This window comes from Calypte anna, chromosome Z (assembly GCF_003957555.1).
Source record: "Calypte anna isolate BGI_N300 chromosome Z, bCalAnn1_v1.p, whole genome shotgun sequence".
Lineage (NCBI taxonomy): Eukaryota > Metazoa > Chordata > Aves > Apodiformes > Trochilidae > Calypte > Calypte anna.
Genome location: NC_044274.1, coordinates 67,840,418 through 67,864,009, shown reverse-complemented (window position 1 = coordinate 67,864,009; position 23,592 = coordinate 67,840,418). Strand labels below are relative to the sequence as shown.

Sequence of the window (23,592 nt, the reverse complement as noted above, 5' to 3'; positions counted from 1 at the left end):
CCTCCTCCCTCCCTCCTCCCCCTTCTCCCTTTCTCTTCCCCCTTTCTCCTTCCTTCCCCTCTTCTCCCTCCTCCCTTTCTCATTCCCCTTCCTCCTTTCCCCTTCCCCCTTCCTCCCCTTTCTCCCTCCATCCTCCCTTCTCCCTCCTCCCTTTCTCTTCCCCCTTCCTCCTCTCTTACCCCTTCCTCCCCCTTTCTCCTTCCCTCCTCTCTTCTCCTTCCTCCCTTTCTTATTCCCCTTTCTCATTCCCCTTCCTCCTCTCCCCCTTCCCCTTCCTCCTTTCCCCTTCCCCCTTCCTCCCCCTTTCCCCCTCTCTCCTCCCTTCTCCCTGCTCCCTACCTCCTCCCGCTGCTTCCGCCTTCCCGAAAAGGCCGCCCTCCCAGCGCCGGCTCACAAGCCAATGAAAATCGCTCTCTCCCTTTCGTCCCGCCCCCTCCCGTCCGCTTCAACCAATCGCGACCCCTCACCTCCCCATCCACCAATCACGGCGGCGGCCCCGCCCCTCCCCTTACCCCCGAAGGCTTCCGCCCGACGGGCTCCCCGGAAGTGTGATGTGGCCGGCAGCGGGTCGCCATGGTAAGCGCGGGAGGCGGGCGGGGGGCGCCTGCTCCGCTCTGAGGTCGCGGTGGGACTGGACCCGGTTCCGGACCCGGTTCTAGCCCTTTCCGCGGTCCTTCCCGCCGCTATTGACTGCTTTGCGCCGCTCGGACAGACACGTCTGTGTCCCGACCCCGGCAGCTCCTCAGAGGCCTGCCCCATCCCATCCAGGCCTTGAGCTCCCTGAGCTGCCCAGGCCTTGGTCCCACCGCGGGGATGGAGCATTCCCGGTCCCGCAGTTAAGTCTGGCGTAGCAATAGGCTTAGCAGTACCGCAAACCGTTCGTATCTGCGCCCTTCCTACCCCCACCTGACGCTTTTCCCCTCCGTCCCGGCCTAGCCGGCGTTTTCAAGGAGAAAGCGATCTTTGCTCTGATCTGCGATGCACTGTCTGTCAGGGTGGTCATTTCTGTCGTTCCTGAACTTCTGATTTCATAGGTGGGAGTCTCCAGAGCTGAATCCTGACGTTGACTGCTCTTGTTTTGCAGGAATAAGCACCAGAGGCCTTATTACTAATGAAAAGTATGAATGGTGCCTATAGACTGGACCTAGAGGCTTCTTGTTATTTAGGTTTTCTATGGTTTATGTCCTCTTTTCATTCCAATATACATGAAAGATTTGTATTTGGGCTAGAGTTACAGCTGTACTGTGGAATAACTTTCACCTTAGTTGAGAAAGGTTTTTAAATGAGCAGTGCAGATATGTGATTTTAACATTAAAATAAACAGCAAAGAAAGTAAAGTATTTCCCAGTACAAATAAAGGTTTGTTCATAACTTTCAGTTCACCATGGAATTACTCTCAGATGAGCACTCTCAAAATGTTTCTTAGACTTGCAGAGTGAGGTGGTTTGGAAGGGGCCTTTAAAGATCATCCAGTTCAAAGCCCCCTGCCATGGGCAGTGATACCTCCCCCTGTGTCAGGTTCCTCAAAGTCCCATCCAGCCTGAGCTTGACAGGTTATCCATTACTAGTGATGTATACTGTATAGCTGAATCTTTTTGTTCTTCCCACATACTTACTAGAGATTGGTATCTCTTGAACTTTCTTACAGTTCAGTTCAAAAAAGTTCCTAGGCTCCAGGTCTTGTCACCAGCAGGAAATTGCTGGAAGTTGCTCACCTGAGCATTTCTTGGCAGGTCTTTCAGATGAACTTATTCTATACTGTGGCTTCAAGCAGTGAATGAAGGGTTTTCAAGATAAGAAGCATAAATTATCTCAGATCTAAAACATACAGAGGAAACAGACAAAAGAGAAATCTTCACGTCTAGTCAGAGCCATGAAGAGGGAGATACTCTACAAGTACAATATCACATTGTTTCATAGTACTTAAAAAAAATTTCAGGTGGTAAAAAAAAAGCAAGAGAACTGTGATGATAAGTGAGACATTTATGTTACTCAGTTTAGCACTTAAATGTAACTTTCTACCATGCAAAAACATGCCAAAAATTTGAGATCTTGTGAGAATTTTTTCTCCACTCCATGTGCTGCTTGTTAGAGGTTGCTTCAAGGAACATGAAGTAAGATAATTTTTTTTTTATGAGAGCTTTCTGGTGATTTTATGTCAAAGGTAGTGAAAATAAGATTCCCAAGTTTCTTGATGTCTTAATTTTCTCAGAGGAAACAATAACCTTCATGGCTTATCTAGGACTTTGGATTCTCCATGATGTCCATGACCTGTGGTGTCGTGGCTCTTTAGGAAAATAAGATTTTGTCTGGTGGAATTAGCAGCCATGAGCTCTAGTTAATGACACTCTACTTTGAGCTCACATGTGATGATAAGAAAACAGCTGCTATGTATGGTCAAATGGAAGAAATGGAAACTTCCAATTTGTTCACTTTCATCAAAGAAAATGAGCTGCAACTGTAGCAAGCCAGCAGCTCTGCAAAAAAGTGTAATTTCCAAAGGGCTTTAGTTCTTGGAACTTTCCATCCCATTGTGTCCTGGGCTTCCTTACCATGTCCTTACTTAGCAAGTCAAAATTTGTGCTGAGTGACCAGACAGCTGCTACCAGAGTATTTTAGCAGCCTCCTACCTTTCTTTTCCTTTATGTGAAAGCACAACTTGTGTTTGTTTTTTCCTTATCACTGTGAGTGGGTAGAAAAAAAATATTATTTTAACTTTGGAAGTGGGTAGTAGCTCCTTGCTGGACTAAAAATTTACTGGAAATTAAAGGGATGCAGTATAAGATCACATCTGTTTATTTTAAAGCAGAAAATGTATTATTTACTGGCTTTCACAAATCATTTTGTCTGTTTATCCCCTCAGCTTTTGGAAATCTGAAAACTCAACAAAACTTTTCCTGTGGGGGTTGAAAAAATTCCCCCCCACACATGGTGTGATGGGTGGGAAAAGGAAAAAGCACAAAGTAACTTTACATTAAAATTAAGTATGGTGTCTCTCACCTACTGCAGGGCAATCTTTACTGAGTAGCAAAAATGTGCAGTTGTGGCCAGACATGAGTATGTGTGCAAAACAGATCTGAATAGGCAGGTTTTGTGTCTGTAACTGCAGTTAGGTGATGAAGAAAATGAAGATTTGCCAAATTCACAAAGATGGCTTCTTTCCTTCCACCCACTTTGAGCCCCCTGTTAGTGTGGAAAGTTTGATTTGGGAACTTTTAATGAGGACAAACATTTCTATCAGTGTCTTAGAATGGTGTTTATAGAAGGGAATGCTCCAATTCTGAAAAACTTTAATTAGTAAATACTAACCCAGACCAAGCTCTTGGCTGTAAACATAGCAGAATCACAGACATTGTTCTGTGAAAGCTTTCAAGAGTCTTCAAGTACAAAGTTTTATGTCTGGCTTATTCAAAGTTACAACAAGGAATCAATCCTGATTTGCACATGCTGATACTGTGGTTTTATCATGCCCTAGAGGTAGACAGAATTAAAAATATTTCCTAGTTCATCTGACAGTCTTAAGTTTTATTAATGTATAGAAATACACATTTCTTTGTGCTGTGAATCTGTTTCACAATATTGATGGATACCTTTTTTGCATTTCAATGTTATCATACCATCAGTCATCGAATCTTTTCAGTAAGAAGCAACTAGAATTTCAGGGATTTACAGTTGTAGTAACCAGTGTTTCATCTGGTGAAGCCTAAAAAGGAAATCAAAGAACTAGAAAGGAAATTGCCAGCTGCCAGTGTGAAAGTTTGTTTTTTTGGCTGACTGAAGCTGCAATCCACTGCAGTAGCTACAGTGTTGAAAATACTTTGCTGCTGATGTATAGCATTTCCTCTTCAAACCTAAGCTGGTTTTAATTTTCAACTTTGTAAGAAGGGAAAGCAGATGGAACTAGTGGGCATCTTGATAAAATTGTAGCTTGCCTTAGAGATGCCAACAATCCAAACCATGCACCTGAGCTCTGCCAAACAAGAGACCTGCAGAGGTGCTCCAGGCCTGCCCAGTGCCACATGGTCTCAGAGACTTAACAGAGTTTTTCATTACATCTCGACTGTCATTATTTTTCTTGTTTTAAAAAGATGGTTCTGCTGCTAATGAGCAAAGTATATAATTAGTATACACAAGATGTTACTGATTTGGTTTTTTTTTTAATTCTCAGGTAAATTAAAATGCAAGCTTTTCATCCAACTCCCAGAGCAGAGGAATGTACTATGCTTTTACTGCATTCATCAGTTTCTTTGTGTCTTTGTAAGGATGTCCAGAATGCAGTTCAGCTTTGAATTGCCCAGGCTTTATGTGGGGATAAAAGAGAAATAGAAGGGGTGTGGTTTTTTCTATGTTGTTGAGGTAATCTCTAGCTAATTTTTTAGTTTTAATATCCAGTTTGTGTCATAGTGGAACTTTCACCATAACATTATTTTCTGAAATTTATCAATGACTGACTGAATTTTACCTTTATCAGTAGAAGAACTTTAAAAAGCCTTTGGGCTTGTAGTTATCAAAGAATGTAAATGTAAAAATATTTAGCACAACAACACAAGAATATTTCAGTATCTTCCTTTCTGAGAACACTGACTCTCTTCCACGTTCAAATTTCTGTAGAATGTTCTTTCACAAATTCACACTCTTTGCACTGTGCTTTTTGTAGAGCAAGGATGTCAACTGATTCAAAATGTGCTGGCATGTAAGAATGGCTCTTACCTCTTCCACATGTGTTTTTTACCATTTCTTAATATTCTGTAGTAATTTTAAGGTAAATAAGCAAAGCAGTGTGGTGTGCAACTTCAGAAGGGAGTATTAACTGATTTGACAGAAACTGTGCTTTTGCGTTACCCAAACAGGAGAATGTTGCAAGTTTATAGCTGGCCATATTTCTTCAATGAGCAGCAAGTGAAGCCAGAAATTACTTATTATAGGGGAAGATGTTTTTGTTTTTAAAATGGATAATTTTTCTTCTTCTGTTTGCTTGAACTCTAGAAATATCTAATGTACAGAATTTTAGGGCAGGAGAAGCAAGAGCTACAAGTAAGACATTTTAGAGTTCTCTGTTGATAGTTCCTAAAAGTAAGTATGGAGAACATAGCTTCAGCATACTAAAAAATTACAGAAATTCCTATTAACCTGTGGGGGAAGAGAGCAGAGAAAAAGTCTGTGTAGAATTGCAAACTGCAATCTGCAAAGAAGACCTGGAGGAAAAGATGTCTTGCGCTTTTTCTTCCACATCTAACTTAAGTCCATGTTCCTTGACTTGAATGAACATAAACACCTATGTACATATGTACATATATATGTATGAACATATACACCTATGTGTTACAGTAACCCTGACGAAAAGCTTAATACTGTAACTTTCACTTTCTTATTTTGAGATTTTTTTTTTGTGAAATGGTACATCTGCTAGAAGGTTACACCAAAAGTTCAGGTTTGAAACTATTGTCTCAGTGGTGGAAAAAAAGAATTAAGTGAGCAAGAAATTCCAATGTTTTCACCTTGAGGTGTCATTTCACTGTTGGTTTGTGGACATGAATTTTAGTAAAAAAGGAAAAACTTAATTATGTTAAAGCCAAGAGAGCTTTTGCAGGAGAGGACAGTTGTTTTCATCTGTTAATTAATTATCTAATGGTTTATAAAAGTTGGTTATGTTTTAAACAGATGCATTATTTTCAGTTGACTGAAAAGCTTACATGTTAGTTCTGATGTTCTGCACTTTTCATTTTGATTAGACAAGACAATTCTTCAAGAAATGTATAGGAGGAAGATTGCCTATTACTCTAATCAAGCCTTTACCTAAATTTTATGAATGTAAGTCTAAGACAGCAGTGTCAGTGGATGCTAAGTATTGTACTGAAGTTCCTTGGAAACTAAATACAGGGATGAATGCACAGTAAACTTAAACAAAAAACCCTATTGATGTTGGAGCAGCCAGTAATTGCTAACATGATTGCACTTAGATACTTAAATTAAGCACAAAACAATTTTGTCCAAACACTTCTCGCTTAGTTCTTCAGTATAGTTTTGCCAACAGATACTTCAAATTTAACAGATTTGCAATTTTAAATTTTTTTTCTAGTTCTAATTAGTATGCAGCTTTTAAAAAGGCTTACTTTCTAATCATACTTTATCAGGTTACATTTGGCAGCAGTGGGAAAACAAATTATTTCAGAGTAGATTGGAAAACAGTCTTATGTGCATGTTTTAATTAACTTTTAGCAATTGATCTGACCTCCAGGTTAGGAGTAATCATACACATTTTACCTCTTGTTATTTTTTTCAATAGTATACTTCAAAAAAATTAGGTTAAGACTTTGGAAGTAAGATATGCAGTACCTAGTAGAAACTGAGGTAATAAGCATTTTCTCTTTCAGCTTTTTTAAAGACCTTTCATTAGTATTTCAGAGTATGATTTCACATTTCTGTGATGGAATTTTAAGCCTACATTACTAATTTAATGTAGGCCTTTACATTTTTGGCAGCCCATGTTTCACTACAATGTGATTTCTTGCTCACATTTTAATGAGAAAGGCAGCTAAACAATCAGATATCATCATTTGTTTCCTTGGTTCCAGAGAACATAGTCATACATTAATTTTATAATATTGAGAAGAAAGACAGTAAAACTGTTCTAGAAAGACTGTATATTCTGCAGTGTGTCACACAAATTGGTTATGATTTCTCTAGAATATTCCAATAATTTATCTGTGGTTGCCACATACATTGATTGTTATACTAGTAACCACAAGGCAAATTTTAGCACCTTGCTGGCACTGTGCTGGTGTCTCTTTTTAGAGCAGACACAGATGAAATTGTGGTCACACTGCAGTCTGAGATAAAAGTAATTTTGTAAATACTGTAAGTGTAGGGAAGATCAGACTTTGGTTTCAGTGTTAAAGTTGAGACAAACTGGGTGAGCTTTTTGGTTTAGGCTTCCTACCAGCCCAGCTTGATGACAGCATGGGTTTATGTTCTCCTGCATGTTTTATTTCCCTAGAACTGTGATACCAAGTGGTTTATTTTAAAGGAAAGTGTATGACATAAGGGGAAATTCAGTGGTCATTCCATGACAGATACAATTCCATCAGAACTTAGTGTAATTTATTAAGGTTCTACCCAAGTGTTGCATCATTAAGTGGTTCATAATTCTGTGTTGCTGTCTGCAAACACATGGAACAAAACAGTATCTGAATGGGAGAATGTAGGAGAGTTGGAGCAAATAAGAAGTACAGAGACAGATATTGTGTGAAGTCTTGTCTCTTGATGTTATTTTCACTGTAGAAAAAAGTTCAGAATTAGTGCATTTATGATTGTTATATCTGCTTAGGCTGAATACACATTTCCTGGCTGATCACTAAAAAATTAGGCAATCATTAGAGTGCTCTTTCAGCACCCTTAATTAAATACTCTTACAAAGGACAAGAGTTGTTGATAATCAGAACTCTTAGCTGCCCCTGTTGTTTTTTTTTTCTTCTCCCCAAGTGTAGTACATTTAATGCTGACTAAATTTGAGGAGTGACAACATTGTCTGTAATCGGGCTGACAGGGGCTGTGCAAATGTTAAGGCCCATCAGGAATCCCTTGCTCAGCCACACAGGGAATTTTTCACACTAAATTAACAAATAGAAAAGTACATTAATAGCATTAATACTTAAATTTCCACATATTATTCCACAGATTTCTTTTTTACTCCACCCACAAGCTCCTTATTCTCTCTTTCCTTACCCCAGGAAAAGGAACTGTCACACCATCTCTTCCTGTGTTTTAGCAAGCTAATTGATGGTATCTTCCATATGCAACTGGAGAACGTTTTTATCCTTGCAGCTCCCTGTTTTGCCTCAGGATCCTTTGGTCTGACAGCTACACTGTTCAGATGAGGACTTGGATGGGAATATCGATTTCTGGAGCTGTAACTTTTATCATCTAACTACATTTATATTTCCTGATACATGCCACCAATGCTTATCTGAACACAAGAAATTTAAAGAGTATTCATTCTTTATTTCTATGGTGTATTATACAGAATTATTTTTACAAAGATATGATATGATCAGGGAAATAATATTGAAGCTTTTTTTTGAAGGTATAATTTTGGGAAGAACTTTAAAAAGCCTTTGGGCTTGTAGTTATCAAAGAAAAAACCTATGGTCTTAAATTTCTAAAGACTTATGAAAAAAACTTGCTCTAGCAAGTTCTGCTGAAAACAATACCTCAAGTGCTGCAGGTGATGTGGTAGTGCTCTACAACTGCCTGGAAACTACATGGGGCGGGGGGATGTGTAATTACCTTAGTAATACAGAATATAACTGCTAAGGTGTTCCACCATGTCAGATATGTGCCAAATGCAAATGTAGAAAATTTCAGCCTGTATGATTAATGCCATAATTTGCAATGTCTAAAGCAAGAATAAAATACCAGTGCTGATTCTTTTCTGCATTTGTAGTCTGTGTCTGGGGGAAGCTAGTTGTCTTTTCACCAGCATGTGGACACAAGCTAGAAGTTAGCATCAGTTTCTGCTTGTGCTGAATTTCCTTTACAGTGGAATGGGGGTTACAGGATCTACATTAGCACAGGCAAGACATCTTAAAAATTCTTAATTACTCTTGTATCAAAGGAACCCAGTTTAACCTAATGAACTGCAACCACCTACATTACGAGATTTCCCAAATAGCTTGGTATGTGAGTGCAGATTTTTTAAAAGGATTCTGAGTAATTTCTGACTCCGACAGCAGCAGCTTTTAATTACATCAGCTCAAGCAGCTGGATGTAAATTGTCCCTTTCTGTGAATTCAGCTGGACTATAGGAATTACTTCAGATGGGAAACGTGGAGCCTTCCACTTCAGAAACAGTTTTAATTTCCAGCTTAAAATTTTAAATTTTAAAATATGCACGCCTGCCCTTCTAAAGTGACTATAGAGGTAAATGGGTAATTTAGAAGATGTGTCTTTAACTACAGCGATGCCCTGTGCTGCAGATATGGAGAAACATGTGAAAAGCCCAACAAAGAACAGTTATATACTGTCCCTGTTGATTGACTAATGCCACATTTCATGAGTATACATTTACAGTCCCTGCTTCAGAAGAAGCAAGTGTGCCCTGCTGCCATTTTTGTGTGTTGAAGTACCCAATACCACCAGCCTCCTTGGGAAGCAGCTGTAGGACAGAGCTTGCAGGAATTCATGGGAACCAAGCTCTGGCAGGCACTGTGCTCTGAGATATCAAGAGCAGCTGTCTCTCCCAGAGGACTGATCAAATTAATCAGTTGATAGGGAGTATCTTGGTTTGCTGAGAGGCAGCCACTCCTGGATCCAGCCCCGTCACGTTCCTAGACCCAGAGGAGCCAGGGGACACTGCCTCTCTTAGGCATTAAGAATGGCCTCTGGAAAGGAATTGAGAGTTTCCTGGTTCCAGAAGCTGGTAAAAGCTTGTGCCTAGTACAAAGGTGAGAGGCTGCTGATGGTAATGGGCAGTTTTTTGTCCTTTGTGAATAATTGGTCAATTGTTTACAATGAAGGAAAGCAGAAATGAAGACTCAGCTAGCCAAGCTGAAATACTGAACATGATTTAGCAAATGCTGTAGCTCAGGAGAAAATCAGGTGTCCCCACCTGGGCCATCTCAGGGCTGTCTTTGGGTGTTAGGTCACCCCTCTACTCATGTAATGTCCTCTCTCAATGTTCTTGCTCATTGCAGAAACCTTCCTGCATGTTAGCTGCTGTCTGTAGTGGCTAGGTACTCTTTGCCTTTCCCCACAGCCTGCTTTCTCTCAGAATCCTAATCATCATGTGTTCACCCTGTTCCTCTTTTGTCTCTCAGTCTCTTACAAAAAGTGCAGGAGGAATCGGGACTGGCTTGGGAATTTTGTTGCTGCAGAAGGATGGCTGATGCAAGAGGGCTCCTGCTTTTGGGCAGAAGGGCAGAGAAGTACACTCATGCCAACAGCCTTTGAGGACATGCCCTCAAGAATCTGAATGCTGAATCTCTCATACAGGCTGCTGAGGCAGAGCTGTTCAGTTGTTCCTTTAGCCTTTCCATGCTGTGTCTTTTAATGGGTAGCTCCCAACACAAGGGGTCTGTTGGATCCCACTGACTTACATTTAAATTAGTTTATCTTCTGTCTAATGCATGTATTCAGGCTGGCAGCTCTATGCATGTTCTGGTGTTTCTTCATAGGATTCATGGAGGCTTCTATGTAAGATTTTATTTCGTTACAGGATTTTAGATCTCAGTATCAGAAATGTGGTTGTTCCAATGGCTTTGTTTCTACTAAAGCTTATAATTCTTTATTAATTTGCTGTTAGGTGAATTCTGAACTGAAATACTGTGATTGTTTTATAATTCTCTGTAATTATCTAGAGAAATTTGTTTATTGGAGCATTAAAATGTTAGAATTATGTGATGTAGGAAGCAAGTGTAGAATAGATAACAGAACAGTGCCTCACAGTTCTGTTATGGATATGGGATATGGAAGCTCTGATGTGCTCTGATGGGATATGGATGCTCAGCTCCCACTGAGTTCTGCTTGAAGTAGGAAACTGCAATGTAATATCCCTTAGTCACAGAATAATTTGAGTTGGAAGGGACCTCTAAAGGTCACCCAGTCCAACCCTTTAGCAAGCAGGACACCCTAATGTAGATCAGGCTGCTCAGAGCCTCATCAAGCCTCACTTCGAACATCTCCAGGGATGAGGCCTCAACTACTTCCCTGGGCAACCTGTTCCATTTTTCTACTACCCTCATGGTAAAGAACTTTTTCCTAACATCTGCTCTAAATCTGTTCTTCTCTAGTTTAAAATCATTGCTCTTCATGATGTCACTACAATCCCTTGCAAACAGTTTCTCTACAGCCTTCCTGTAGGCCCCTTCAGGTACTGGAAGGTCACTATTAGGTGTCCCTGGAGCCTTCTTTTCTCCACGCTGAGGAACCCCAACTCCCTCAGCCTTTCTTCATAGAAAAGGTGTTGCAGCCCCCTGATAATTTTCTTGACCCTCCTGCACCTGCTCCATCAGGTCCATATCCTTCCTGCATAAAATCCCTTCATATGTGCTAAGTATTCACACTTAATTAAGTACTACCACTGAGCCATCACAGAGTAAATTGAATGTATTTGGTTTGCCATGTTTTTTTGTAGTTCAGACTGAATAGAATTTTCAAATAAGGATAACAGAGGAAAGAGAAAATAAGGCTGCTTTTTAAAGTAAGTGATTGCTTAGTAGTATACTACCTGGTGCTGTTAACTTGATCAAAATGTCAGCTGAAACATTCTAAGTTTAAAAAAGGAGGGGGGAAAAAAAAAAAAAAGAAAAATCCCCCACATAATAGTAAAACTGCAGCTTCATGCAGTTAGATTAGTTGCACATTGTATTCACATTGTATGAAGAATCTTAAGTCTCCAATTTGGAGATTAATGATTAAAAGCTACAGATCATAAGGGCTAACAGGCACATATTTATGTGAAAAATTCTAGAGAATTTACTGGTTTAAAAGAAATGTTGCCACTGCATTACTTTTTGGAAATCATCAGCAGCCATCTTCCAGATTTTGCACTTGATCATGGAGTTACATGCATGAGGACCTTCTTTTGTCCCATAATGTTTGTACTTCTGGAAAAGATTGCTTCATGTAAGCTATGATAGTTGTTTAGAGTTAATTATTAAAGAACATGTTGGCCATACGAGTCTCAGACTTTAATTAAAAAAAAAAAAAGAAAAAAACAAACAAAAAACCCACCCAACTTGTGTAGTTACTTCATTTTACTAGTAATTTTAAATTTAGTAAAAAATAGCCAGATGCTGCAGCAGTTTCTCAAGAATTATTTCCTCTTATTGCCAGTAGGCAGATTCCTTGACTATGAAACTACATATTTTTACTTCTCCATCTTAAGGCAACTCCTTCTTTTGTTCACCATTTTCTAAATAATTAACACTCCTAGAAATCTATTTCTTGTAAAGAAAATCAAAGAAACATTCGGAAATAAAATTGTTCAGTTATCTCTACATAGTTTATGTGTGTTTAATAGTATATTCTTAAAATCTGTTGAATTTTGGGTGTAGTCTTCATAGACTAGTATGTTAACAATTCTCTTCCAACTTTCTTGTTATTCTCTGTCTTGGTGCTGCTGGTTTACTTGTCAAATGCTCTTCATCTTCACCACCACCACCATATTCTACTGATGGGAACCACGGATACATTTATTCTTGGCCAAGATGGAGCATCTGTTTTCTGTAACTCTTAGCCTTCTGCTAATGGGTTTCCACAAAATGGCTGTGGAACAAGTGCTTGGGAGCAAAGCTGTAAAGTTACAATTTTCTTTACCCCTTCTAGGATGAATTAAGAAGTAAAAAAAAAAATCTGTTTTTTTTCCACCATTGTGTGCAGCAGGCTGTTAAAAGGCATTCTGGCTCATAGTAGGCATTGTTTTTAGATTTTTGTTTTTAATAGGTATTGTTTAGGGGATCTTTTGTACTGCAAAGATGTAATTTTTCTTTTCTGATTTTCTCCCATAGTCTGCCATCTTCAACTTCCAGAGTCTTCTGACAGTAATCTTGCTGCTCATATGTACTTGTGCCTATATTAGATCCCTGGCTCCTAGTCTACTGGACAAAAATAAAACTGGGTATGTATTATTACCATTTTTAAAATACACAAGCTGCTTAGTTTTAACTGCAATGTTTTACTCTTAGTATCTGTTAATAAAATGTGATAATATAGATCACATACGAAAACTTTCTTCTTTAAAGATAAAAATCCTCAGTTTATACCTTACCAAAGAGGGCAATAAGGTATTTGGTAGCACTTAGCTGTAATATTTCAGTAAGAATTTATGAATTAACAAAGCTAGCCAATATTGCTCATTAGTTATTTTCTAGATTTGCATCTTTCTCATTGGATGCTAATTAAAGATATAGATATGAATCTACATGCAGCTAGTGTGACAATTTTTTTTTTTTTTTTTTTTAAGGCTTTGTGAAAAAGATTAACAGCAGAAGTTGTCTGTTTTCCAAATAGGCATTTTGGAAGTACTTGCTTGAAACAGAGTTCAGCAATGGTCTGTAATTAAAAAAATCCAAAATATCTATAAAAATAATCAACACTGTCCTTACCTATTGTCTCTTTAAATGTTTTTTTAATCATTTAAAGGATTTTTAGAAAAGTTTTTGAAAGCTTTTGCAGAACCTAATTATTTTTTTCCTAGTCCTTTGGTCACTATAACATTATCTTTCACTTTTACTCCTGAATAATATGTTCCTAGTTGACCAATATTTTTCTCTTGGACTATGTTTAATGTTGCAGGACCAGTCCTCCTGCAAAGTGGTTCTTCTCTGGGTGCTTGGCTGCACAGTTTTTGGGGCAGTGGAAAATGGGTACAGCCAGAGAACCAAATCTGTGCCACACTTGCTTTGTTAACACCTCCTGACATTTTGGCTCACCAGCTTCAGTTGTGCTAACAAAGGATGTAACTAGAAGTTGGATGCAGTCAGCAATATGCAGAACTGAGATTTTAAACTACTGCAGTGGTTTTAAACTAGCAAAAGGTTTGATCTAGAAACCACTAAGGCCGTCCATAGTATTTCAGTTGTACTGTAACTTAATGTTAATATAAAGGATATGGTATTTATAGAAGTAGGAGGTAATTTTAGCTGGTAGTGTTCGAGCTGGAAAAAACATGCTTTTGGGTGCTGTGTATTTGACTTGTCTACTTTTTCCATTAGTTCATTTGGTGTTCAAGAAAATGTGTTTTTTTTTTCCTAAGTATCTTCTGTCACTTCTGCATTTAATTTTTTGAAAAAGTGCCAAGTTTTAAGTAGGCATTTGCCACCAAGAACCACTGAGTGTTTGTCCTCTGAACACAGTACAGTGTTTGCCTGTGTTGCAATTAGCCTCTAGAATGTCTATTTAGTTGCACAGGTTTTCTTTTAGCAGTCTAAGATACCCAGAGTAGATTAGGGTTTTTTTCTATTTGGAGTTCTAACATGAAAATGTCCTTTCATATGGGGCCATGAGGTTGCCACTGACATGAGTGATTTCTTTTGATACAAGTAAAGATGGAAAGAAAGGATGACTTCATGAAGGACAGAGGGAGTGTGGGGGGAATTTGTCTGCTAGTCAGAAGATAACACAATAGTCAATGAGGTATACTCTGTAAGGAGTAAGAATATTTATTTTACTGATTAAAATTTTAGTGCTGTTCTTGGCAAGGAGTATTTCCTTTAATCTGGAGCTACTCTGTTTATTCTTGAGGCAAATCTGTCTGGAGTACAATAGAACTCTCTTCATAAAATGTTTTCAAAGGGTGCTGACACAGTGGAGGAGTTGGCGTTTGATCTGTAGGTTTGTATTTTTATAGATGTTGGACATACTATTTTATTTTTGTTTTATATATATATACGTAAGTAGACTACTTTGTACTGGAGAATAAAATGTTGGCCTGGAAGCAATGAAATTTGTTTCCTGAATGGTAGATGTTTACATGGAGCTCATGTGCTGTTAAACCCCTGTCTGTCCCTCTTCACTAACATATTCCATGCTCAAATGGAAATGTCTAGACATACTGGATAAAACAAATTCTAGCAATATTTCATTTTACCACAGAGATGATCTTACCTCATTATTCCTGCTCCAAATTAAGAGCAGAAAAAAAGTAGCAATAAAATATTAAAGTGACAGAGAGGAGAAATGTTGATAGTTACTCACTCTGTGAAAAAGTGAGTGGTAACTTTGGTGAAGATCTAAATCTGTTGATAATAAGTAAAAGAAACATATTTGTGTTGGTTGAGAGACTGTGTTGCAAAGTGATGTCACCCATCCTCATAACGTTGTATTTCATGCCCTTGACTTCTGCCAAAATGTCTTTTCCTACCAAACCATGCAGAACTTTAAACCTTTGGTTTCCCTGATGTGACTTGAGTGTTTCCATGTGCTTTGTCCTCAGCAGTAGCTCTTAAGGTTGGAGAAGCAAGTGGAGATTTACTGTTTCATGCTAACCAGAGAAAACTCTGTACCACAACCCGATTCCCTCCTCCCCGCTAACCAGAAAGATGTGTTAGTTTAAATGCAAGCAGAGATTTCCTTTGACTTGCTGTAAGCTTTGCAGTGGGGAATCTCACACTCCCTCCTGCAGTGGCCATGAGGTTGTCCTGGTAAACACATGGCAGCTGCATTTTCCAGCATTCCCAGTATGGCAGCCAGAGTATAAAGTCCCACTAACCCTTTCGTGTCTTACTGGGTTACATTTTGAGGGATACTTTTGTTCTCCAGATAACTATCACCACTTTCATGATCAGTGCTTTTGACACTAACACTGAAAGCCAGGAATTTGCAGCAGCTTGTACACATGTGACTTGGAGCTGCCAGAAAACATCAAGTATGCAAGCCAGACTGCCATGTTTCACCTGCATCAAAACAAAGATGAACATGAAGGGAGAATAAGGAACAGTGCAATTACTTTGACTAGTTGCTTCAGGAGGAATTATTTTGGAGCAGATTCATTCAAGGCAGCATTTTTTCTGCAATACGTCAGACAGGTTTGGACTTGGAGATACATGCAGGGGACCTGAGATGAACAGTAATGGAAAAATTCAGCAGAAGGTTTTTGCTCAACAGCAAATATGTGGAAAAACAGATGCACTGAGCTGGTTTCAGTAGTAACACAAACACTTTTAAAAGGTACTGTTGTCATCTGTTGGAAGGCTTGTCAGTCTTCCTGTCCATGGGGGCTTTTAAGTTCATAAATTGTTAACTACAGTACGGATATCTGATGAAACTCATATTCTAACAGTTTCATACCTCCCACATTAGAAAGGTAAATTTATAGCTTCACCAAGGAAGGAATTTTCTAATGCTTGGAACAAGGTAGAACACTTAAGTTATAAATTTATATTGTTGCACATGGTGAAAAAAGCCCTGAAAATGCAAATAAATACACTCTCTGAGGTTGTGAGGCAATTCAGAAGATTGTCTGAAGGTTTTATAATTTTTTCCCCAGGTAAGATTCTTCAAATATGCATATGAAAAGGACAGTAATGTTTTATTTTTGAGTTCCTCAGTAAGTTTTTGAGAGACAGCAGTATGAGATGCTAGGCTGTGGGAGTTTTTCTGTTGGTTTTGTAGCAACAATCTTAATTTTACAGAGAGTGATAACAGTTTCAAGAGTCTTAAGGACTATCCACACAGTGCTATGAGGCTGTTTATTTTGGTCTGTAAGATTTACACATTAATGCCTTTTTACCTGCATTCATTTTCAAGAAGTGCATAGATATCATTAGGTTGTTTTGCTCTGTGAGTTCTTAGCCTGGAAAAATGTGGTGTTCTGCATGCAGGGGTTGTTGCTTATGTTTATGGAGCTATATAAAAGCAGAAAAATTAGCTTTGACTATTGCTAAATAAACAAAGCTGAAAAATTAGCTTTGACTCAGAAAGACTTTTGGCTTGAGGTAAAGTGATTTAAAGCACAAATTAAAAAACTATGAGCATAAGGTAACATCAGTCAAAAAGCATTTCACTTAAATTTGAAAGCGTCGCTGCCTCTTGGAACACTTGCTTCTCACCTGCCCAGCACCAGGTATTTGTTGCAGTAAAGAAAGAGGAGGCTACTAAATGAAGAGGGTATTGATGCTGAAGTAAATGAAGATCATGAAAGGGGCCATAAAATAAAAAGAAGAACAGAAATTATTGTTTTTAAATGCAGGATATGTTGACTGATGAAGCTTTCAGGAGCATGTGGCCCAAAACTACCTGTCTGTATTTAAGCAGGAAAAAAATAGGGAATTGCTAGAGCCCAAGAAAGGGGGAAGACAGATAATCAAACCATTGTGGGTTCAGAGCTGTGGGAAAGCATTTGGAGAACTGCCATCACAGCAGGTAGTATATACAACCCCACAAATAATGTAGACTGAAGTTACTGCTGATAAACATACCAGGAGAAGGAGGAAAAATAATGAAGTTTTTTTTTTGGCCATAAATCTATAAATAGACAGTGTAGTTGAATCCAGATGTTTTTACTGCATTGCAACCAGTAGTATTGTGCAGAAAACCTTCCTATAGACAAACTTTAGTTCTGACCAACATTTGAAAGATTTCAGTAAATCTTACCTTCTTCCTCCTCAGGTTCCAAAGCAGTCGCTGCACTTCTTTCCTTTGAGCAGTCTGTATGAGGTTATTTTAGTTACACAGAGAAGTGAAGACTTTGTGACATACATGCTTGTATATCCCTTTGGATGTGCTTTGAATTGTTGAACCCTCCTTTTTGTTATTTCACTTGTGAGAATTAATGTTCTGGGAAAGAAACATTAGAGACATAAGCAAGGCAAATCTTGATAAAAGAGTAAAAACAAACCTGAAGGATTATATCATTACTTATTTCAAAGTATTCTGTATCAAATTACATTTATGTGTGTGCTCTGCTGGAAAGGGCATTTTTATCTACTGTTGCAAAGGGAAATAAAAAAAGAGAGACTACAAAGCATTAACCTAAAAGTACTCAAGTACTCATATATGCAGGAGAACCTGCCTCAAAATTGTAGTGTTAAAATGTTCTCATAAATGATGACATGGAGGCTGTTTAGTTTTTCCTTCTCCAGTATTTTTCTAGTGCTGTATTGTTTTGATTGGTTTGCTTTTTTCTTGACATAGTTTTCTGTCCTGGGGTACTGTAATGTAGAATATAAAATTATTATGAGGTCTTTAGATTTGGAACAAAGGCTGAATTAAATTAATCTTTTGGGGTTTTTGCATGGAAAAACCTTTATAGACCTCAGAAGAACTTGTTTGGCATTTGTTTAGTTCATAGTCTTTACCCCTCTGTGCAGGTGTCTGGTGTTTTTTGATGCTGAGAATAGTGTCACATTGATAAACTACACTATTTGGCTTGATTTAGCACAGAAGAAAGAAAATCAGTTGACTTTAATTGTTTTATTAAACCAAGAGCCTAATTAATTTATTTTATTTTTACAGACTATTGGGAATATTTTGGAAATGCGCCAGAATTGGTAATTTTTTTCTTTACTTCTTACTAACATAAAAAGAAAACCATGATTCCTTATAAACTGTGTACTTGAAATTCTAATGAACTGCTGACAAAAGCCATATATTTACATTGTGGTAAAAAACCAACAAGGAATTCATAATGCAGGAAGGTTCTGTTTAAACATAAATGTGTTTTTTCTCTCTTCAGTTAGCCTCTGTGCACTGTGAATTACACAGACTGTTTGTCTGAAGTGGCATCTATATGGATCTCTGTCTAATTTTAGACATTATGCCATAACATTGATCTCCTTTTTAATTCTTATTCTGAGCTTTCTTTAGGGGGAAATGGTGATATGCAACATAAATTCAGTCTTAGCATTAAGGTATAGCCAAGATTTTTAAAAATTACAAATCCCCCATCAAAAACATTACAAATCCATCATCAAAACTGTGTTCTTCAAATTGCATTATTAATGTAGAGCAGAAACATTGAGCTTGTAATTCTAAATCTTTTTGCATGTCATTAAACTTCAAGGAAAATTGTACATTTCCCTTTTCTTCCATCTCAGGCTTTGAAAGGGACATGACATTTTTCAGTATGTCAGAAAGCATTGACATAAAGACCAGTTTGGGGGTTTTTTGTGAAGACCTGCTGTTGAAATAAGCGCAGGTATTGTCCTGTTTAGATAGAACCAATTTTAGCATAGTAATTGAAAGATACTAGGAAGGTGGCAGCTGTCAAACATGAACCTGCAAATACCTATGTAAAAATACATCATCTGCATTTAGGCTTGTTCAAGACTGAAGAGAACACTTATTTTACTTAACCATCTTCTTTTCAGTTAATTGCATGCAAGCATATTTTTTTCTATTAGCTATGCAGACCAGACAGTTAAAAAACTATTGAAAAACAGTATATAAGGGGTTTTATAAGGTCCCTGTCAACTTGATAATGTTAAGAACTGCAACTCCTGTGGAGTAGGGTCTTGCTTTACCCTCGTGTAGGAACACAAACATGTTTGCATCTGCTCAATCCAAGGTAATGCACACACTCACTCCACGTGCTCCACACTGAACTGCTTCCTTTTTTCTTTTTCATGTAGAACACTAATTGCTTTTCAATTTAGATGTAGTCCAGTTTGACTTCCTTTTAGATGAACAGATGAGGAAGGTAGCATCTCAGAATTCCTCCTTTGTGTTTCTTTATATAACAGGATCATATCCTCAGTATAAATACTGGGCTTTGAAGATGATTCCTGTAATTTTATCTGTGTTAATCACAGAGGCAAGCCAAAAATGCAGGCTTTTAAAAATGAAAATGCCTACTGGCTTCTTTTACATTTAACATGGGCAGTACATCTAGCCAACTTTTTCACATATGCATAAGATTTTAATAACCAGCAAGTGGTTACATATTTATAAAGTTATGCAAAAGGATGTTTAATCCTGCCACATGGTGACTTCTCTTTAAAGAAAACTAAGAGCAGGAAAGTGTAACCCGTATGAAAATTGTAATAACTCTAAACTGTAGGAGGTGGACTTCCTAAAAAATTTATTCTAAACAGATGTGAAACTGCAGACATTAATTCGTTCAGTTATTTGAAGTTTAATTAAATATATGCCAGATCATGATAGCATCTTGTAATGTCACTGTGGTAGGCACTCCTGCTTATGGGAGGAGTACAAGTATTTAATTTTTCTTTTGCTATGGAAAGTTTGTTCCTTCTGTGTTTGAAGGTTCTGCTGGTAAAAGACGCTTTTTCCTCCTAACAACTACACCTTAATGCTAGACTTGGGAGCATTGGAATTTTTTTGGTAATATTTCTCTGAAAACCACATCTCACAAAAAGTGTGTTCATAGCAGGACAAGAGCCCTTGCTCAGCAGTAGGAAATTTAGCTTTGTTTAAAGGAAGCAGCTCCAGCTCTGGTTCTGTGCTTCTAAATACTTAAAGCCAGGAATCTTCTCGCTTTAAAGAGCCATTGCTGTGTTAACACTTCCCGACAGTTTTGTAGGCTGAAATTATCACTGAGTGTAGGAGACTCTGTTCTCCAGAGAGAGACAGTGGATTCCCAAAGACAGCAATGCTTAAATAGAAGCATTAAAATGCCTAGCTAATTAAATGGTGGAAGGGCCCATGTAAATAGGTAGCAGTATGCTTAATGTTATTAATATTCCTCTGATTGTGTTATAGTTCTCTACCTAAGATTCTTTGTTTTTCACGGCCTATTTGATTAACAAACGACCTCTAGCATTTTATTCTGGACCAAATGGATGGCAATAATAGATCTTTCTCAATTGCCTTTGCCACCAAATATGCTTCTTAATGGAATAAAATCAACTTTCGTCTGTTGTCTGCCATGGAAAACTGTGACAGTAGTTTGAAAGAGTGAGGAATAGATGTTTCTGCAAATTCTGTAGTCAGTTGACCAATTTTGTCATTAACCTGAATCTGAGCACCAGACCCTCTCAACATGCTTAAAGTGTTGTGTCTCCCTTGCAAAGAAAAAATGTAGATACCTGGCCATTTCTGGGCTGCTGTGAACTCCCCAGTCAGTTAGCTGGCTCTTACAGGTTACCATGTGTAGAAGATGCACAAAGCTGCATCTGTCAGCTGCCATGGCCAGACAGCACCGAGGTGCATCTTCCTAGCTGACCTGAAAAAGCTTTTGAGCAGTGATAGAGACAGCACAGTAAAAGACTCATTGTCAGATTTCTGATGCCTGCCTCCTGACTGACTCTCTTTGGCAATAAGAGCAATAGTTTTTTGGGGTTGTGGTTTTTTTCTATTTTCTTGGAAACTGCATCTCAGAAAAGGTGGTTTATAGGAAGATAGAAGTCCTTGTGCTAAGCTGAGTTGGACGGAGGGCTCTTGTCTTTATGTAGCAATATACCACTCATATCTTACATCTTAATTTTCCCACTCTTAAGTGTGTTCTTCCTCGATACACAACTGTAGTTGTAGCAGCATTTCTCCAGCTAAAAGTGTTGAATAATAATTTACATGTGCAATAGAATAACGATGTTAGGCTAGGAGCAGTTTAGATCCGTTTAGCCATGCCTGAATGGTTTTTTTTTTTTTTTTTGGTTTGGGTTTTTTCCCTACCCCTAGGTGAACGGAAGAGCCCCTATGTGGCTGTGTGCTGTGTCGTGATGGCCTTCAGCATCCTGTTTGTATAGTAGCAACTGGAGAGTGTCCCTACACCCTACTACCAAAAGCAGAGAGCGTGGAAGAACTTCTGTCAGGAAAAGATGAAAAAAGTGGCATCAAGTCTCCTCACACCCTGTTGGATACCTTGTCTCTTTGTGGACACCACCACCATCTGTAAATGGACCATCATGTACAGTATTAGTGATTTCAGTGTAACTAACTCCCCACTTGTTAATGTCAAGTCAGTACTGACACTCCTGATGTAACTCTAGAAAGGGTGTCTTGTATATCTGAGTTTCAGGATAGCTTTCTTTACACCATCCAGTTAAAAAGGCTTAGAATTTTTTTGTTTCATAGGCCTTTTAATTCTTTGTTCAATAGACTTTAAATGTTTTGTTTGATAGACCTGTGTAATGAAACTTAAAAATTATAACTCCAGCAATAGCAATAAGATGGCTCTAACAAGACTAGACAACGTCAAGACTCTAGGATGTGTTTTCAAAATATTTTCAATTCTTATTTTCTGATGAATTCCTGACATTTTGTGGTAGCTATAAATGCATACTAAAAATACTATCTCTGACCTAAGTTACATTCTAAATGTAAAGCCACATTTCTAAACTTGTGATTGCTTAAATAAAATATCAATATTTTTCATTGTTATGGTATCAGTAAAGGCAGGGACCATAATTCTAGTGATACTGAGTAGTGCTGACTAGGCACAGATGTGGGATTTGAGAACCTGGACTGCTCTGTGTAAGGTATCTTATGTATTAATTTTAAAGAATCTAGGTCTCAGGTAATCATTTCCCAACAACTTTCAATATTATGACAAAAAGATTCTAAAGGCTCTGCTGCTCTGGTTGCAGGTAATACAAGGTTGTTAATCATCAAAGTGAAACTTCTTGGGAATCTGCAGATAAGGAAGTTGCATGTCCCAATGTTCTAAATGGCAAAGAAAATAAATTAAATTACACTCGTTATTAATAAAGATTTTGATTACCTTTTTAATATTTGGCATTACCATTTGTTCTGTAATTTTGCAAATTTCTAGTAGTCTAGTAATTTATCTAAATAGGGCCTGACAGGTGTGTTTGCACGAGACAACTGTAGACTTTATATTGACTGCTATTTAAAGACATGTCTGTCAGCAGTATTTTTTGTTGCTCTGAAAAGGCAAGCTAAGCTGGTAATAAAAGATAATAAAAAGTAAATAACTGTTGTCATTCTTGTTTGAAAAACTTGCTTCATTGGTCCAAATTACTGTGCAATTAGAAAAAGTTAGTTATTACCTTTGTATTATTTTATACATACCTTTGTTTCTAAGTCACTGTCAACAAGTAGTTTTCCAAACCTCTTCTCCACTCTGGAGCCAGATTTCTCCAGTTTAGGCCAAATAATTATCCCCTGCATGTAGACCAGGAAAATTCAGAGAAGTACAGAGCTGGATGTGGGTGAACATGCATAGCACATGTACAAGCCTTAAACCTGTGCAGGAGATCTTGGGAGAGGCAAAACCTATTTCTGTGACTTTGAATATGCCCCAAGCATGCTGTCACAGTTCATAACTATTAATATTTTATATTTTGTTTGCAAGGAAATATTAGATACTGTGCATGCACATCCCACAAATTGCAAAAGTAGCCAGCTTTATGGTTTGAATGAATTACAACAGCTTATTTCAGGAAAAATGCCACCACGTTGAAAGAAGCCTTAGGAAGGAGTTAACAGTGGAAGAGAAACATAGGGAAAGCAGGTTTTAAACAAATTAATCACCCCAGGGAAAGGGCTATTAAGAAAAAAGAGAGAGCAATTAGCGTTCTTTTCACCCTCCCCGCCTGGCCACCCGTGTCACTGTACCTCGCTGGGGCTTGCTGCTGTCCCCTTCTGTTCGCCTCTGATTTTTGCCTTTTTCCTCTGATTTTTCATAGTAAATATTTCCTTCTTCTCATCAGTTCTTGCCAGACATTGCGAACTGGTAAATGCAGGTCTTCCTTTTGTATTCAGGTTTTCTGGAACTCTTGAATTTCCTACCAGTTTGCATTATCTGTCTGGCGGCTTATCAGGAGTCATCCTGATTAGCGTTTTGATGTGGTTAGTCTTGATACATTTAAAGACTTTAAACAGGGAAAAAGGTGATGCTGGTGTGGAGGGGCGGGTTCCTGGTGGAAATAAGTTTGATACATTTTAAATAGTGTAAACAGAAACGGCCGAGCCAGGGTTTTGCCGATTCAAGAGGCAATTTTTCTGTTTTCAGTGTATCCACATTGCACATACCATCAAAGCAACTCATTTCCAGGAGATTTCATAGGTGTCATTCCTAGACTGGGAATTCCCCTCCTAGGGGAGGGAAATTTCTAAGGACTGATGATTTTTTTTACTCTCAGGTGTATACATGTTCAAAATATGCAAGTCATCTGGTAACTTTTTATATAAAGCAGTAATATTTTAGTTTTTCATATTTATAAGACTGTGTTA

The 23,592-nt window shown here is 38.1% G+C and overlaps 1 protein-coding gene across 1 annotated transcript; it reads left to right on the top strand.

The window, feature by feature from the left end:
• Nucleotides 1-301: 301 nt before the first annotated feature.
• TMEM167A (transmembrane protein 167A) lies at nt 302-22,328 on the top strand. Its single transcript, XM_030467794.1, has 4 exons — nt 302-576; nt 12,507-12,616; nt 17,953-17,987; nt 21,076-22,328. The coding sequence occupies exons 1-4, from the start codon at nt 574-576 to the stop codon at nt 21,141-21,143; spliced, it is 216 nt and encodes a 71-aa protein (XP_030323654.1). The 5' UTR covers nt 302-573; the 3' UTR covers nt 21,144-22,328.
• Nucleotides 22,329-23,592: the final 1,264 nt, after the last annotated feature.

Excerpts from the sequence above, each read along its gene's own strand:
- TMEM167A (XM_030467794.1), top strand. Across the intron at positions 12,617-17,952 it reads CTGGACAAAAATAAAACTGG|ACTATTGGGAATATTTTGGA; the intron begins GTATGTATTATT and ends TTATTTTTACAG. Across the intron at positions 17,988-21,075 it reads TTGGAAATGCGCCAGAATTG|GTGAACGGAAGAGCCCCTAT; the intron begins GTAATTTTTTTC and ends CCCTACCCCTAG.